This window comes from Etheostoma cragini, chromosome 13, assembly GCF_013103735.1.
Source record: "Etheostoma cragini isolate CJK2018 chromosome 13, CSU_Ecrag_1.0, whole genome shotgun sequence".
In the NCBI taxonomy this organism is placed as follows: domain Eukaryota; kingdom Metazoa; phylum Chordata; class Actinopteri; order Perciformes; family Percidae; genus Etheostoma; species Etheostoma cragini.
This window is the reverse complement of record NC_048419.1, coordinates 7,749,775-7,768,696: the sequence shown is the minus strand read 5'-3', so window position 1 is coordinate 7,768,696 and position 18,922 is coordinate 7,749,775. Positions and strand designations below refer to the sequence as shown.

Genomic DNA, 18,922 nt, shown 5'->3' with positions numbered 1-18,922 from the left:
ATGAATTCCCTGTGCGGCGTCCTTGAGTGCCAAGAAAGGCGTCTTTAAATAAAATGTATTATTATTATTATTATTAAATTAGATGGAAAATAATAATAATCTGAGTATTATTTCCAACACTGAGTGTAGTCCTTCAGTGCTTCTTCCTCTGAACACCACAAGATGGCGCAAACAAACAAGCTGCCAAAGTATAGATTACCGTTTTATTCAATATTAAATACATGAATAAATAAGTTTTGTCTAAAGATGAAAATATTTCATCGCAATTAATCGCATTAATGTCATAGTTAACTTGCGATTAATCACAAATAATCGCAGATTTTTATGTAAAGTAAATGTCCCTGGATTTCTTTTTGTCCCATTATTTTTTTCTCATCTCTTTCTCTCTCTTATGAACATGATAAAATACTTTTAAAACCTGAACAGAAAGATTTATTTGTGTTTATTTAAAAACTCAATACATTACCATTTATTTTTGGCTGGTGAGTAAAGCATTTGGCTGGTAAATGGTTTTAATTTTCACCCCTGGTGGTTTGTACTCTTGTTGAAGGGGACTGTAAGATGGGTGCTGGCCGGTTGATTGTGGTGACCTTGTCTGGTCCAGGTCTGGTTTATTACCCTAGTTCAACCCTGGATGGGAATTTTTTTTCCAGGTATTAGTCAAACCCTCAGGTGTTACCAGGAAAGTTATTGTTACAAAAACTCTAAACTATAAATCAATAGTCTTAAAAACAATCGTAGGCAAGTGACCATGGTATTTATTTATTTAAAGGGTGATTTAGGTATTTGCAACTTGGACCCTATTTTCCAATTTGTGTCTAGTGACTAATGTAAACAAAAATCTTTGAAATTGGTCCAATATTGAGCGAGAATGCTGTAACTGGGCAGCCGCAAAACGGGCAGCAATGTAATCCCTAAGGACTAATATGCACTGTCAATTTATGCTGTTTTTGCCACTAACCGGGTCAGAGGGTGTCTGACAACATTATGAAAAGAAACTCTAATGAGATAGACCTTTTTGTGAAAGAGTAAGATCCTTTTTGTTTAACAAGAAACAGTCCCAAAATCGCAATCACCAAAATCACCAGACAACAAGCGTTTTAGCATGTATAGAAGCAGCATATTTTAATGTATATGGCTGAATAAAGGTTTTATTTGAACCAATCCAGAGCGGTGAGTCAGTGGAAAGACAAACCATTACAGCTTTTAATATTTTTATTTAGTCAACTTTAAATGTAGTGTTTTGCAATGATAAAAGTATTGTTTGTTTAAATGGTTACTTAAATTTAAATGGTCTAGTGGGTTTGGCGATAGTGATTTTGGGGATATTAAATGTTAAACAAAAAGGATTTTAGTCTTTAACAAAAAGATTGACCTCTGTAGGGATCCTTTCCATAATGTTGTCAGACACTTAGAATACTTAATCTGTCAGTGGTAAAACAATCACTTTAAGTGAACAAAAATGGAAGGTGCGTAATTGCCCAATAACATTGGTAAAACACAAAAACATGTGTACTTATTGCCTTGAGGTTGTATGCCTCTGCCAAACAGATAAGTGCAGTATACATCCATGTCCCTCCAGACCCATATCGAATATGTGTAGTGAAGACTTTTAAGCAATTTTATAAAGTGAATATTTTGGAAAAAAAACCTTTCATTTGGATTGTTAGATGATTTTATGGAAAATTCCCCGTGAAAATGTTTTTAATTACAATACATTATTATTATTATATTATTTTTTATTCCTCTTTTTTAATCAACTTTAGCATGGGTGTATAAACTTATTCTTGCCACTGTATCACATTCACAAAAATGCCTATGACAACTGCCAGTGCAAAGTAGAGGGTGACAATTTTCGGGACTCCCTCTGGTCATGTGATTCCCGCGGGAGTCCCACGGTATGGTGGTAAATCTCACTGTTGGTAACATGATAGGGACGGACAGAGCATCAAAATCAACGGGAGCGGGTGGGAGTGGGAAGGGAGTTGGAAGATTTGCGATGCAATTCGTTTAAGAAAAAAGTTAATTAAATATGAAACTACATAGTCATTATTGAATCATAGAGACAAGGCCTGTGTGAGTAACTCAGCTGTTAAGTGCAGTAATAGATCGCTATCTTGGGTTCGTCTGGATTCCTGTCAGGTGTACCCAGCAACACTGAAACTTCTGCGTTGTTGCACCTTGGGAAACTATGTGGTGTGATATCCAACTTTTTAAAAGCGTGTAGCTTAGTACTAGGTAGGTAGTAGTTGGATGAGTCAAGTCCATTCATGACGTGGATAGTAATTATGTGCAAACCATGACAACGCAGGATACTATTTTAAAAATCATCAACAAAGGAGACAACAAATAGAAGGTAAGATGCTAATCCAGTCTCTCTCCAGACTCAAATACGTTGCAATAACAAACAAAAAAAACGTGCTACGGTTGGACAACAGAGTCTGATAACTTGCTTAGACATCATAAAGAACAACACGGGAGTGGGACGGAATCCAGTACTCTTTCTCTCGGGATCTCGCAAGACAGGATTTTTTTGGGGGGAGCATTCACGTGATCGAGTGCCGCGAGTATTTTCAAGGGCTCGGGATGGGATGGGAGCGACAACTGATTCCGGTGTCACCCTCTAGTGCAGAGGCATAAAAATGCAGAAATTGTTAACAATGTGTTTCAACATTTGTTTTATTCTTTTAGGTTTTACGCTGCAGGTTATACGCTGCTTACAAATCCAAACAGCATCAGAGAGAACCTAATACTTGGTGTGTTTTCATTAAAACTAAAACTTTTGCTGGTGATGCTCACAAAAACCTCAGACTTTGTGTGTACTTAACTGAACGACACACAGCGCAAATGACTGGATACGCAAATCACTGCATATGGTGGCCGAGAAAATTTTTTCTAAAATTAGATAGGAAAATAGCACATTTAACATTGCTAAGAGTATCAGTTTTGTGTGGGTTCAAGCTGTAAGATAAGCTACCTGGCTGTGTGTGGTGTGTGGGGGCTGCGTATGTGTGTCCTTGCTGCTATAGAGATGAAGAGGGATGATGCATTATTGGCCCATCAGAACATACAAAAGGATACAGACACTTAGGCTTCCAGTGTTAATGGCTGTGTATACTGCACAACAGTGTACACTGTATAATCAGCAGGGTTTCCCACAGTATGTTCAGTGGAGGAACCCCATCTCACCTGACAGAAAGAGTGCCTCCACTAAGAAATGAAAATGTCTGTAAAATATAACAGCAGGGTTAATAAGCTTCAGGGTACATGAGAAGTGACACTCCATCACACATTTAAAGAGTGCAGCAACTGTTTAAACCTTCATTGAACAAGATGTGTCAGGATCTTTCTGATTCAGCTCAGCAGGTGACTAACTGATCGATGGCGCTGTATGTTAAAGGAAGCATTAAATCACAATGTCAGTAACAAACAAAACAGCCTGAGCTTTAACAAGTTGGGAAAAGTGAAGCCTTGCTGGTGTGTGAGAGCATGACTACCAGTCTATAGCCAACAACAGTCTATAGCCAACGACAACCTGCTTATGGTCACCAAAGTTATTAGAATTTATGTCAGCAACCAAGAATGTCTGTACCAAAAATGATAGCAATGCATCAAGTAGATGTAACTGGAAAAGTGATCATTTTGACGAGCTGGTGGTCCTAGTTGAAACATCAAAGTAATTAGTATTCAGACGGGCAATATTCGTTAATGTAGATAGATGCTATGATCTAATATAATCAATTATTATTGACAAAAAAAGTTCAGCACAGTTCAGTTCAGCTCAATTCAAACTCATGGCAGCCTGTGATTTAGCCATTATGTACAGTGTAAGTACAGTTGATCAATATGTCATGTAGCAGCTTAAGGACCAGGCTCAGCTTGTCTTAAAGTCATATTAGCTCTGCAGCTAGTCCGCGCATTAGATCCCCTGGGGTAGCCATAGGCAACAAAGCGGATTGATTAAACTTGTAGTATATAAAAAAAAAGTCACTGTGCACCAGAGCATTAACAAATAAAGCAACAAAAATAATGCATGCATTTGATTAGATGGACGTTAACTTTGATCTTTGCATATGATCCTATGCTTTCACAAATTCTGGATGTTTACAAAATATCAAAGAAGAGGAAGTACTCTCAGTAATAAATAAAACATGAATGTACTAGTACACCATGCTGCCCCCATTACTTAGAGTTGTCTATGTACTATTGTGTTTTCCTTAATTTGTCTTTTGTAGTTGTAAGGTTTACACAAGACAGCAACAAGCTGTATCTTGCTTTAAGCAGTGAGCTCACAGTGGTTGAAAGATGCACCAGTCGGCAAACTGAATGTAGGGGGAGGTATTAAAGATGTTGTATAGAATATATTTTTGGTTTCAACCTTCTTGTTACCGTGGTAACTGTCCATCGATTCAGCAGCATTAGTGAACGGAGAACTAAACAAATCCCCTGCCCCCAACATTCCTTATTTAGAGTGTAAAGTTAATCTGGGGGAGGAAGAGAAGAAAAGAAGGGGTTCAGATGAGGATTGGAGAATGATGGTAGAGGAGGGAATCTGCGGGTAGATGAGTTAGAATGTAGATGAATTTGACATCCGTATAACACTGTTGATTTGGCACTGCTGAATCTACAGGATACCTAGCAACATGGTGAATCTAATGAGAGATCACCTGTACAGACAACTCAGGAGGCAAACCAACGTGGACTATGGATCAGGCTGGAAGCCACTGAATCCCTATCATAATGATTTACACAATATTGTGGAATTTGTAACCTAACAAAAGGATCATTATCTAGTCATACTTTAAATCAGTCATCCAATTGATTGCTTTTTACATGCATTCTGCAATTAATACATAAGGCCAGTCAATGTGAGGTTTGTGAGAAGTGAACCACGGAAATCCGAGAACCACCGGGTGCGCAGAAGAGTCAAACAGATGAAAGATCAAAGTCTCAGAGTTACCATCCAAAATGGTCATAGTCCCTGGGGAGGTGCAGTGAGTAATTCTCCAGTGTAACTGCCTATCCAGAGCCGTTGTCTCCAATGGTCTGGAAAGCAGAACAGAGTCCAACAGAAGTCTCCTGGCGAGGTTGGCGTCCATAAGTCTTGTGTCAGCGCCAAAATCTATTAACACCACCTGTGTCAGATAAACACAACCATTAAACACGGCTCACCAGCACCCTCTGGATTACTGATGAGCCTCTCCTTTTACTTTGCAGCAAGCGATGCGATGACACAGCTGGGCGCATTAGAGACAATGTCCCTCCCTCGTGCAACTTTGTCGCTCCTCTGGAAAAAGTTGAGCTCCACCCAACTGCAGAGGCTCCTCAACTGCTAGCGTCTCAGAATATGACTTCATCACGGTGAAGATCTGACAAAACAGTCTGAGTGTGATGAACAGCTCTGGATGACCATAGCCCTCTCTGCTGGCCACCCAAAGTAATGCTCCCATGAGAGTCCTCTTTCTCCCTTTCCAGAAGTCGTTTGTCTATCTTTATGGCAAGCGCTATCAGCGCATCCAGGTTTGCCGGTAAGTCCAATGGTGCCAAGTGATCCTCCACCTTAGCCGATAACGCACACAGAAAAGCGTCAGATAAAGTAAAGGAGTTCCAACCGCTCTCAGCAGCCAGTGTGCGGAACTCTTCGTCTTACTTGCCATAATCCCACCAAAGCACGAGCAGCCTCCCTACCGGGAGTAACATTCTGGAAAATGTGTGTAAACGTTTGAGTAAAACAGGAATAAGAGTGGCTAACCGCAAACTTCTTGCTCCACTCAGCTGCTGTCCATGGCTCAGCTCTTCCAGTAAGATAATGAACGCCACTTTAGCTCGTCAGAAGGGTAAGCAGCAGCTTGGAGCTCAAACTGAAGCTCACACTGAGTCAGGAAAGCCCTGCAATCTCCAGAATCTCAAAAAAACCTCTCCGGTTGAGAGAGACGCGGGGATGGCGAAGATGAAGCTAACGACCCAGTAGAATCAACTCCTGAAGCCGTTGAAACAAAGGCAGCCGTGGATCCATTCCCAGTCCCAGAACCAGAAGACGACTCTCTTGTAGAAAGGAGTTAAAGCTGAGTGACAAGCTGAGCAATTTGGTCACTCACTCCAATCACCTGATTCTCCTGGCAATTAGCCATTGCCATCAGCTCGTTCCGAAGAATGGAGAGTTGTTATTCTTGCTGATGCAAATGTTGAGCTAGAGTGCGCAGAGCTTATTTAACAGCCTCAGAGCCGGTTGGCAGGCAATAATTGTGGTCAGGAACAAAGCAATAGTTGAATCAAGACTGGTAATTACACTAGGAATAAACGCTGGACACAGTGACTTACGTACAACTACAATCCGGCACAGGTAAATGGGAATGGTGAGTATTTAAGCACGGGGACTGGAGAAGCTGAAAACAAACAATCACACAGATTACCACAGAAAAAGGAAGGAAGGCAAGAGACCTGGAATAAGAGTAGATTAATTTCAAAATAAAACAGAGAGTACAACTAAACAAACAAAAAAGACAATAAAAGCAGGAGCTGAATCTGACAATTTGACAATAAAGTTGACTCAACTTAACACAATCTGAGTGTCTGGTGCGACTTTCGCACCCTAAACTTAAACGAAGTTTATAGTTAGTTACGCTTTTTTTCAACACTTGGAAATTGGGAACTTATGACGAGGAAAGATGCAAAGAAAGCATACAGATACGTTTCTTTCATTACTGCTAACTCACAATGGGGGACCAACAGAAAGAGAAAGCAGACTGAAAGCAGACCAAAGAAAAATTAACGAAATATCAGTTATTATTCAAGCTCATCATTGACTGGGACAAACAAAAAATGGCATTTACTGGAGAGGCGTGTGTGGAAAAGGGCAGGCAGACAGGATTTTGGGGAGGGGGGGTTGGGGGCTGTCATACCTACTCTAAGGGGAGGCTCACATTCACGCAATCTGAAAACCCCTGCTCTAGATCATCATCTCTCATCTCTGTGTAGTATAGACATGCACTTTTATGATCTAAAGGATCCGAAGTTCTAGTAGTATTATTGACAAAAAGGTTACAATGCTGAAACACTACACATCTTATCTTATTATAATACATATCTGTCACTAAGTCAATCTTATGCTACTGCATCCTATTTTATATTACAAAATTATTATTGTTTATTATTTTCTTCTAACAAGTAGTAGAATATGCTTATACAGATTGTCAGCAGTTTTTTTGGGTACATACTGTATACTGCTATTGAACGCAAATTTATGTAAACCGGCCTAGAGTGTTGTACTCTTTATATACTTTCTAATTTCTCTCTAAAAAAAAAAACTATTATAACAACAATTAATAATCAAATATCAGCCTTGGAAAAAATTTCTCGACAGATTCTTTCTACATTCATAAACCCCAATACACTTCATGTAATGTTTCCCTGATGCATCCCTATTTCATTGCCAAATGTACAGCAAATTAGTCGATAAGTTGCCACAAAATTCTAAACATGAGTTATTAACTGATAAACTAAATCATCTGCATTAAAAATCAAATCCCTATGTATACCACTTGCCTAGAGGAAAAATCTTTATTTTAAGATAATGGGGAGGCAACAGCTGGATATTTTAGTTTCTTTATAGAGTGCGTTTTCAACAGAGCACACCATTGACAAGATAGCTCTGCGAAAGGATTCAGATCAGCATGTTACTTTAAAATGACTTGAAGTCTTTTGGTATATTCCTAAACTCTGACATGTTCACACAGTAAAATTGCAAACTGTAGGGAAAGTGTTTAAACTATTTGCAATTCCAAAGAGTGCAACAAAAAATAGAAACTGACAATCAGACAACTGAGCCTCATGTAACTTGAAATCTTCCTTGTGGGCTTCGTTGTGAGGTTATTAATTGTCAAGTTGTTAGTGTAGAAGGGATGAAAAACAAAAGATAGTGTGCATACTGTTCATGCCTGCTGTTTATACATCCATGACAACAGAAAGGACAACAAAGACTTCCACCCTGAGTTCACTCATTGTGCCTTCCCTGAGTGGTAAATGGTGAATCACTGACCACAAAAGTAGGAAGGCAGTAAAATAAAGGTGGCCCAGGTGTCCTGATAAAATAACCAGGGGTTTAACTTACTATCATCTGAATATTTGAAATACTGTGTAATGGGGAAGGGTCTGAGATAGTCATTAGTGTAGTGTTGCAATGCATACAAATGGAAGAAATGCACCGCAATGCCCTGCCCTTAATAACCCAATTTATTAGTACTGGTATGTTAAGAATGAGAGCGGTAGACCTTTCCTATGAGTTGTGCTGTCAATGTATGACACTGTGGCAGCATGTGTGTGCAATGCTCTGCTTCCACTCCATACATGCACCGTTGTATTTTGGTTGTTGAAATAATCCTTTGACATGACTAAATCTAATGTTTTAAGCAATCTCCAGGTGTTTTGTTAGCAATTCAGCCCTTGGTTGCATTCCATCTACACTTATTGGTGCACAAACAACCACCTACTCCAGAATTTCCCCAAGACTAAGGAACACCTCAATGAACACCCCCCACTGCCACATCTCCATTAACAATGAGCATATGACCTAAACTGCACCTAACTGCTCTTAAAAACCCAGGGAAATCCCAGGTTGGTACTAAAGTCATATTTTTAATCGGGTCGTCCACATTACTTTAGCCTACATAAAACAACACAGTTACAACCCACAAACAGACTATTTACATTTGCCGTTGCATGATTACAATGCCTAGTGTAAGTGCAGTTGGTTGTCTTTTTCCTAAGTCCTCAGAAAAAAGGAAAGTACTTAAGCTTAATTTCAAGTGTCATACAGTAACAAAGGGTCTGAAAATATACACAGATATTTCACTTTTTCAAAACATTTTAAAAATCCTTTTCGTTTTGTATAATGCAACTTAACATTTGAAAAAGTAAAGTTGTCTGAACACTTTCTGAATGCAGTGTACACACACCATTACACTGCAATTAATAGCCCCAATGTTTACTTCCTACAATCACTAAACTAAACAAGTGTATATGTGGGACAGGGTTTCCTTTCACACAAAAAGATAAATAAAATATGAGTTAAAATATAAAATATAAATTGCAATCATTCACTGGATCAAGCTCAGAGAGACAGCAATCTACAGAGGGGGTTGGAGGGGGGAGTTCATGATAGCACGAGGTCGTGCTCTTCATTTGTCTTAATTTACTTTCTTTTTCTCTGGACCACCATGGCACTCTTTGTGACAGATTATGGCGCTTGTTATACGACACCCACCAACACAACAACAACAATAATAACAACAACAACAACAACAACACACTGCTTTCCTCTTTAAAAAAACCTGCCCGTCAGCAACAAGCCTTTTTGGCATACCAAAAAGAATAAGTAACTGATCAATAGGGATGCACGATGATATCACGACATCTGTATTGGCCGATATAAGCTTAAAATGATCATCATCGGCATCGGTAGATATGAATATTTCTGCCAAAGAGCCTTGCCAATAGGGTGCCGTGTTTAGTATGGACACGTGATGACCGTGAACGCAACATGAACGCCAGGAAACATGTCGACTGTGTGGAGGTATTTCGAGAAATGTAAAACAGATAAACTTGCTATTTACAGTATATGTAAAGCACAAGTGATGTGAGAAAAACAACACTTGTTTCACACTACAAATATGATTATGTATCTTAAGAGCCGTCATCCTGAGCAGCACCAAGACTTTGAAAGGAAGAAGGAAAAAAACGCCAGCAAAAACCCATCAACACCCTCTACTTGAGTCCTTTGACAAAAATAGAAAAATACTAGCAGCGTCCACCCAAAATCATTGAATGTATTGCTCTTGATAACCAGCAATTTGGCGTGGTGGAAGACGCTGGCTTCAGCACGCTAATAATGTACCTAGAGTCGCAGTATGCTATGCTGCGTGCAGTCGTATTTTGGAAGGCAGTCCGTTTTTGGCACAACACTGCTGCTAGTCACATTAGCTTTACCAAGGACATTTGGACATCAAGTGTGAGTCCTTATTGCATGTTGAGCCTCACTGCCCAGTGGATAGACAAAGACTTCACCCTTTAAAAAGTGGCCCTACACTCATATGAATGCTCCGGTTTTCACACAGCAGCTGAAATTGCATCCACATTTGATAATATGTTTGTGAAATGGAAAAGAGAACAAGCGCGTGTCGTGCTACATGTTAAAAGTGAATGGCTGTTTAGCATTGCTTCTGATGTGAGGCATTTGGGAGACCTGTTCCAAGTTGGAGATGATGTACTTTTATAACTGAAAATGTATTTTTATTTATTTATTATTATTATAAAGACTGAAGTTTGAAGTCTGAACTTAAAAATAAAATGTGGCACTGGCATATTGTTTATTCTCCTCCAATTGAAAGATTTACCTATTTTTTGGGGGTGAATGTCTGTCTACATTTGTAAAATGATACATTTATGGTAGAATCAAATGTTGTTTGTTTTATGTATTGCCTTGTCTACAACACAAGTTTAAATAGGGTAAAGGTAGTACAGGAGAGAGCCTTTTTTTTGTGAGAGATTATTCTTCTGTAAAATTAAAGTGTTTATCAGGGGAACCATGTGTAAATACATCGGTCTCGGTCAAAATTAGTTTGAAAATATCGGTATATTAAATATTGGCCAAAATCCAATATTGTGCATCCCTAGTTACTAATAAAGAAATATGTCGGAAAAACAATTTTCCGCCAGCTTTGTGTCACTCCAGGCAGTACTTCTTTCTTTTTTTAAATCATGACCTCCATCAACACTGCCTTTAATGTACACACTCTCTTCTCACAGAAGGCAAGCACTCTGTATGAGGCACTCTCAGTGAAGCGCAGCCCACTACTGCTGACTTGGTAAAGGCTTTTATGCAAAAGCCAGTGTGAATTTTTCAGCATGGCTTTTAGGATGTCAACATCCTAACTGCAAGATGTGTGTTCTACAACATGTAAGGAAGATATTTAGTGTTTACTATTTCCAGCCAGGACAGTGCTCTCTCTTACTGGATGTAGGCTATGCCTAAACTTAGGATGCAAACCATTCAATGGAGATTTTCCACATGAATGAGAACTTTGCAAGTTTCACATTAGTGTGATGTAAATAGTAGGCAAGCTGCTTTCACTGTTGCTATCTGCAGACAGCATTGCTAGGTTATATCATAAAAAATGTTTCATAAACTTGAAATTATGACTTATATAGCCAAGACATTTCTTTTGTCACAATTGGTAAGCAAGACAGAGTCTACAAACACGCTAGGGGCTCTGTGAGTTTATAATTTGAGCTAAATGCTACTGTCAGCAGGCTAACAGGCTCACAATGTTAACATGCTGATGTTTAGCAGGTATAATGTTTACCATCTTTAAAATATTAGTTTGTTGAGTTAGCATGCTAACATTTAATAGCCAGACCTACATCTGAGACTGAGGAAAGTTGTTGCAGTTATTTGGTCACAAACCAAAGTCTTGGACAAATGAAATGATTTGATTGACTTCTGATGATGCGGTATAGAAAACTTCCAACAACACCACTGTAATTTTTGGACTTCAACACAACAGTGAATGCCTCATGTTAACTGCTTACTGGTGCACAGCATTTACTCGTATCAAGTGGATGCACACAAAGGTACTAAACAACTAATACAAATGTTATACCATATATAGTAGCCAATTTAACTACCTAGATAAAACTGCAAAGAAACATAGATCTGCATAGAAGGAACCATAATTATGTGAGAGAAATTATTAAAACACCATTTTATTATTAAAAGAAATGTGTTCATGTTTCATTTTAATTAGAACGATAGAGTGCTGGATCATACTTGCCTTGAGTAAAACCTTGCTGTGAGAGGATTCCCCTCTCCAGTGATGCAATGGCCATTGACGTAAAGAGCATACCGCACAAGCTAGGAGATGGGAGTTCAAAAAGTGCATTTTCACAAATAATAACAAATATAAATAGTAATGCAGTTCTGCAGCTTGCATAAGGATTTGTGTTTTTCATTAATGCAGCATCTTGCTTGCAACCTCAGCCAAGTGGAATATCAGAAGTGCTTGTGTGCTGCAGTAAAACCATAAGCTGGCTGACAGAAGTTCAACATAACTTATTCTGACATATCTTAACAGACAGACGCATACTGTAGTTAGAGGGGAAACGTGAATCATTTTCTCACACACATTCACACTCAGAGAAATCACTCTGTCAAGAGATAATAACCCACAGTAGATATATACAGAAAGCATTATATAGCAACGCTGAAAAACATTTATTCAATTCTTCACTTTTAAGCTCAAGGAGACAAGGGGACGAAGACAAGCAGGACTGTGAGGGAGTAAAAAAACATGTGTGCATGCTCAAACATTCAGAAAAACAACATGTAGTTTCCTCCTGTTTCACTGCATGCCTCATTCTCCAACAGTACTCATTCACTCTTTGTCTCAGTCCATGTCTCCCTGTCATCCACTCTCTGAGCCAGTGAATCATTCAATTGCGCTGTGTCTCTTACCTTAGTGGTGACAATGCAAAGACAATCCATGCTGGCCAGACAAAAAAGGAGCTCTCAACCTATGCCCAAATTCATCACCACTACTATCACCACTGGAGGAAAAAAGGGAACAGGAACATGGAGAAAAAGATACCAGCGTAAGAAAGCGAGGAGAAAAGATAAAAAAGGTAGGTGTTGCTGAAGAAGAAGTAGAAGAGGGGGAGGAGATGAGGAAAAGAACCCGCACACGCTGGGGAGGGAGAGAAGCCGCAGCGGACAGACATTACTGCATGTGGGCCCCTTGTGAGGATTGGGATGCCTCCTCCACAGCGCTGAAGGCAATCAGGATTCCTAACGCCATCTCAGAGCAGAGTATGCGTCATCAGCCACAACATGCAGACACACAAACACACACACTGATAACGCTTAGCAGCTGGACTGGCCTCCTTCAACAACCCAAAATCGTTCCTTAGCTTTTCTCCCTCTCATTCATCCTCTGCCTGTTTTCAGTACCTCCTCTTCTCCTCTCTCTCCTTTCTCCGGGCTGAGCGACTAAGTAGCGTTATTGGATGAGAGAGAGCGTCAGCTCAGTGGAATTAATTAGATTCCCACGCTCTCCGTCTTGCTTGCTATTAGCTGCTGTGGCAGACTGCTTCATAATAATACACAGCTTTAATTTCATCTCAATGACTTTGTGACAGACCTTTTATTGTGTGTGTGTGTGTGTGTGTGTGTGTGTGTGTGTTTGTTTGTTTGTTTGTGTGTGTGTGTGTGTGTGTGTCCGCGTGTGTATGCGTGTGTTTGTGCAGGTGAGGTTTGACTACTGTGTCATTTTAATAGTAATATTTTGTGCCAAAAAAGAACTATAAATAACAAACCTACTCAAGGTTTTCCAATAAGCATAGAACAAACTAGTAACACTAAAGAATTCTACCAAAAATGAAGACTTCCATCACAGCTGCACATTCTTCATTCTAACCCCAACCGGTTTCTGCCTAAAAGGAAGTTTTTCCTCGCCACTGTACTAGAACTGTTGGGTCCTTGTAAATTCGGGAGTGTGGTCTAGACCTACTCTACCTGTAAAGTGTCTCGAGATAACTGTTTGTTATGAATTGATACTATAAATAAAACTGAATTGAATTGAATTGAATTGAGCTGGTCAACCTTTCTGCGGATGTCGGATTTTAATAAAAGGCCAATATTGCATAAGCTTTCTAACTTTATGAGTGGCTCTTTTTAACACTGCTGCATCACCATACCCCTCTTATCATCATGTTAACGCACCAAATATGACGAGTCAATACACCAATACACCAATCATATACATCAGTATGGATCCGATGAGCCAAATTGGCCCAATGTCAACAACCGATGATTATTTCTGCAGCACAGGATTTAAATGCTATAGTAAAGATGAAGCAATGTCTACAGTCTGGATGTTTTTTACTGTGAAAAAGGAAGGCTCAAATTGAGGTATACAACACTAGCAACGCAAGAAGGATGCTGTGTCAAATTCTTCAACACCACCAGTTTCCTCACTAATATAACCACCATCCAGAAGTTCACAATCAATATCAGCAGCAAGCTACTAGCGAGTAGCCTAAACGCGTATAGTGACAGCTGCAGCCCACACGTTACGAGTGTGCGGTGCAGAGAGAGAGAAAACAAAAAGGTGTCTGTGTGTGTGTGTGTGTAACCTAAATGCTAATTTTACTTTAGCAATATTGGGATTCAATATGCAATTCTTTTTTTAAAGCTCTTTAGCTTCTGAGTTATTAAATAAATATAAGCAATAATTTATGTTATAGTATGACCTACACAGTATTAGATAGATTAAACATAAACTGTTTACTGTAGGCCAGACCTATATGTTATGATGAAATTAGGTGATGATTTTAAACAAATGACATAATTTTATTCATTTATAAACTACTTCAATCACAGTAGTATATTGACTGATGTGTCTTTCAGCCTTGTAGGCATGTTAATATGACAGCATAAAGCCCTGACAAATAAGCCTGGTGTAAAAAAAAGAGCGCTTTTACTGCGGCTCATGTAAAGGCGGCTTAGTCTTGCGTGTCACAAGTATTTCATGAAACACTAGAATATATAACAGTGAAATATCACACAGAAGTGGTGTCAGAATTTTCCAAAAACGAATGCTGCTCAAGCTTAACTAATATTCAGAAACACATGCACAGCTCAGGAATGATTATGTAAAAGCACAAACAAGATGAACATACAAACATACATGTAATTAAACATCAGAACTTTCATGTTCAGCTGAACAGAGTTAATCTACCAATTTGGGTCTGCCTTTTTGAGTGGAAAAAAACACCCTGATAACAAAACTTAACAACAACAACAACATAAAAGCAATTAAAAAGAAGAATAGATTAAAAGTTTCACTATTTTCACTTATAGCAGCATTACATTTGTAAAATCTACCCTTTATGACCAATCTCTAATTCCATTTTAAGACTTAAATGATAACACCTCTGGATTTGTCGATTTGTTTCATCTATGCATTTGGCATTACTGAAAAGTCTAAATGCACAGATGTATTAACCACAGTTTGTCCTTAAGCAAGTCAGAGTCTCAGATTGCTTTAAAAACGCATTAAATGTAGTTCTCTTTTAAGATAATTAACAGATTAACTTTTATATTCACATGCAAGATGCAAAAATCCATCCTACAGTACAGTATACTACCATGTAAACTTTATTGCACTGATAAAGAAAATAAAGCAGACATTACAGCAATACATGTTGTGGTTTTTTAAAAGTCTAGCTCGGCTTCTTAGTGCATTATATTGAGAATCACTAACACTGCCGCGTCAGCCAGTAAGACTGTTGGGATTTAAGTTACCTGGGATCTCAGGTAAACTTAGCCCCTCTGATGTTCAAACCTTTCCCCTCGAGACAATAAGCCTCTGAACTGCAGCACATCCCCCACACATAAACTGCCCTGTTACCTGTTTGCTGAGGCCATCATAGAGAAGAGGTGTGTAGCAGAATTTGACCTTGATTACTGCTTTCATTTGTGGACGGAAAAGTAACCATACATTCGCAATCTCCTGTCGTTCTAACCGAACCCACTGACCAGCTGACAATGCCTCTGCCAGAGCAACAGGGCTAATCTTTTTGGGTGATGCGGCTTGGCCAGCTTTGACTTATTGCATTAGAGAGAAGGAATGCTCAAAGCTCCTTTATTAGCACTGTCTCTCATATCTACAGACTAGGTGTGACAAATTTGGATTTGTCTCTGTATGTGCACAACAGTGCTGACATTGCTAAGAACCTACTTGAATTTACTCAAAAGCCTGCTAAACTCTTTGACCTCAACGCTAGCCTGTACTTGAACTCAACACATTCTGCCAAGTAATTTTCCCACAAATCAGATCTGTTCTTGGATTTAACTCCAGTGAAACTAGGTGAACAATAAATAAAGGCTTCATGCTGATTAATCATTGATTAAACTGCATTTCAAGAAGCACACATGGCAGGTACTATGTAGTTAATTTACTAAAATGTAACATATTATCACCTTTTCTATAGATATATTTGCAGTGACAGGAAACTAAAAAAAAAATTACAGCAGAAAGTACTTAAACGTATTGACTGAAAAATATTTATGTATCATATGTGTGAATATTACAAATCAATAACTTACCACTAAATCCTGCATTTTACGGACAGATTAGACAGGGAAATTTACTGGTATGGATAAAAGTTGTTGTTTTTGTAGTTTGTGCATTTAAAACCTTTCAGCATAGATAGCACTACTGCCTCATTTCTTTACAACCGGAGAAAGACAGAAATTGCACATCTAGAAGAAGAACAAAGAGAAACTGCACTTTAAAAACACATTCTGGCTGACAGCAAGCCTGACAAATTTATTCAGAAAACAATTCATTTACATATTATATAAAGAAGCTCTGCAGTTACTAATCACTTCATATTTTCTACTACTCCCAAACAAATAGGACCAAAGATTAAGCTCAAAAAATCTTTACTGAATCTGGTTATTCCCTGCTGTCAAATACTTGAACAGACAGAAGAAACTTAGCTTGTGTCATATGATCAACTCATTTTGGGAACGTTGAGCTACATATTGCTCATTGAGAAACCAAACCAAGTTTCAGATTTCTAGTTAGTTATGTGTTGGGCTGCATTACACTGCAATGAAATGGACCTAAATGGATGCTGGCAATGAAAACCTAATGGTTGACATGGTATAATGTAATAAAATACAGCCCTAAACTATTAAAAAGATCCCTCAAGCTCCTCCCAGACATAACTCACCTCAGAGGTCTTGGCACTGATCTGTCCCTTATCCATAACGCTGGCTTCTGAGCTGCTCTGCTCCCTCTGCTTGGAACAACAAACAGGTGCATAAGGAACTCCAGACCACCACCCTCAAATTATAACACACAGACCTGACGAGCCATTACATCAGATAACAATAGATCAGTCTTTCAGGGCATGAGTATTTTTTTGCCTGTATGCATTGTGGATAGGCTAAATCAAGCTATTTGTAAAGGTAGCACCAACGGAAGCACCAACGGAAGCACCAACGGAAGCACCAACATTCTTACAAATGCCTACATTAAAATACCCAACAACAACAGCAACAAAAAAGCACTTTATAATACATGTTCTAATGCAAAACGCTCTGACAGTGCAGATGGTAAATATTTCTAATAATTTAAATGGGCTTTGTAAATGTTGACAGGTTACCAACAAATAAAAATGTATGTCACATTTGATTTACATGCAAACCAATAACAGGATGCAGTTGTAAGGGTTATGCAAAAATTGGCATTGACAGATAGATGGAGTCATCATTGGCTGGTTGGTCTGTCTGCTGCTTTGGTAAGTCTTTAATTAGAAGCTTGGATAGCGTAAGCCTATATGTGCCTGTGGGACCAAAAATAAACCCTTAGCACACTATGACATACTACAAACACTCAGTACACACAGGCTTGCTTTAACCCTTCTTCTGTTTATTGTAGCAAGCTCTTTACTGACATAAAATACAACTTCTTTGTTCATTTAGTTAATTTAACAAATAAAGAATATACATTAAGATAAAAAACTGGGCCCCGCTGCATGCATCAATCCTGTTTGAACTGTGTTAACGTGTGTGTTGTAGCCATTAATCTCTTCATGTAGCATGGCCAGAGCATGTTAATGAAGCGGAGCGCAAGGATTTTTGTTGGAGTGCAGAGCATATTTTAAGAAAAAGTAGCGTCACCTTATCTCCCATTCCATCCCACTCCAATTTCATACATACATACATACATATATATATATATATATATATATATATATATATATATATATATATATATATAGCAATTTTTTGAATTTTAGGAATCGATTTTGAATAAGTAGAGCTGAATCACAATCCGAATACAAATCGATTTTATTGCTTTGAGTGGGGGAGGGGAGAGAACATTTAACTCTTTGAGGGAGGCGCATAAAGTCTCACCACTCCACTCTGCTGACATGCTGTAAGCTTGCCTAATGCTGTTACATCGCTGGTAAACATTTGAAACACAGGCAAGATCTGCTGGTAATTTAAATCAATCAAATTGAACAGATAGAACATTAAATATTAAGCTTAACATTATATAAAACAACATTTTAGATACATAATACTTCATAAATTTAGAAAATAACTTACTCAGTCTCTCATTGATCTTTTTCCTTGTTTTCTTTTAATGTTGCGAACCATGTGAGAGATAAGAGAAAATTAGGGAAAGAGATAAATTAAGGTCCCAAGAAGGATTGGAAGCGAGGATATTGCGTGTCATGTTGGTGCCTCAACCTCGAGTGTAAGCCACGTGGTGCTGCCACTTATCAACTCATGTGTAGCCTACTGTCTCTGCCCACAAGTGGACACTAAAAGGTATAATAACATCCAAACACATATTTACCCTCAAGGATGTACGGCCTCTCTGCAGCACTGCTGAAGTGCGGGGGGTCTCGTGTATGATTTGTACGACACTAGTCAAAAAATCATTGCATGAAAGACCTTAGTGTTACAAATGTATTTCTTTTTAAACATAATGCTGATTCAAAAGCAAAACTACTGTATTCTTAGACTCAGCAGAAGACTAAAAGAAGAATATGTTTCTTTTTATTAAAGCAATTAGTTATATTGTTTAAAACATGAATTAAGTAACGATTAATTTTGAGTGGTGAATCTAGGGAGGATAGCGACTGTCAGTGAGGTGTCCGACTTTGCGTAGCAGCTGTGTAAGAGAAAAGCGAGAGGAAAAAAAGCCAGCAAAGACTATGTAAAGTGAGTTTCTATTAAACACCAAGTTTCTTAAGACACGGTGGCTTCATATTGTTGTGGTTTGGGGTTTTTGTTGGGGTATTTTTCCTGTTTGGCCTTCCCTGTGTTTTTGTCCCGGTCTTTCCGCTA

The 18,922-nt window shown here is 38.6% G+C and overlaps 1 protein-coding gene across 35 annotated transcripts in view; it reads right to left on the bottom strand.

The window, feature by feature from the left end:
* The window catches only part of dlg2 (discs, large homolog 2 (Drosophila)), a 291,611-nt gene that overhangs the window by 185,695 nt on the left and 86,994 nt on the right, over positions 1-18,922 (bottom strand). For 24 of the 35 annotated variants that reach the window (XM_034889492.1, XM_034889479.1, XM_034889483.1 and 21 more), the window contains one exon: positions 16,792-16,860. The exons of 3 other annotated variants lie outside the window; for them this stretch is intronic. In XM_034889492.1, the coding sequence (XP_034745383.1) occupies positions 16,792-16,860 (69 nt within the window). Of the gene's footprint in view, positions 1-12,508; positions 12,677-15,461; positions 15,620-16,791; positions 16,861-18,922 lie in introns of those variants that run through there. 8 more of the 35 variants (XM_034889481.1, XM_034889496.1, XM_034889516.1 and 5 more) reach the window with 6 other exon arrangements.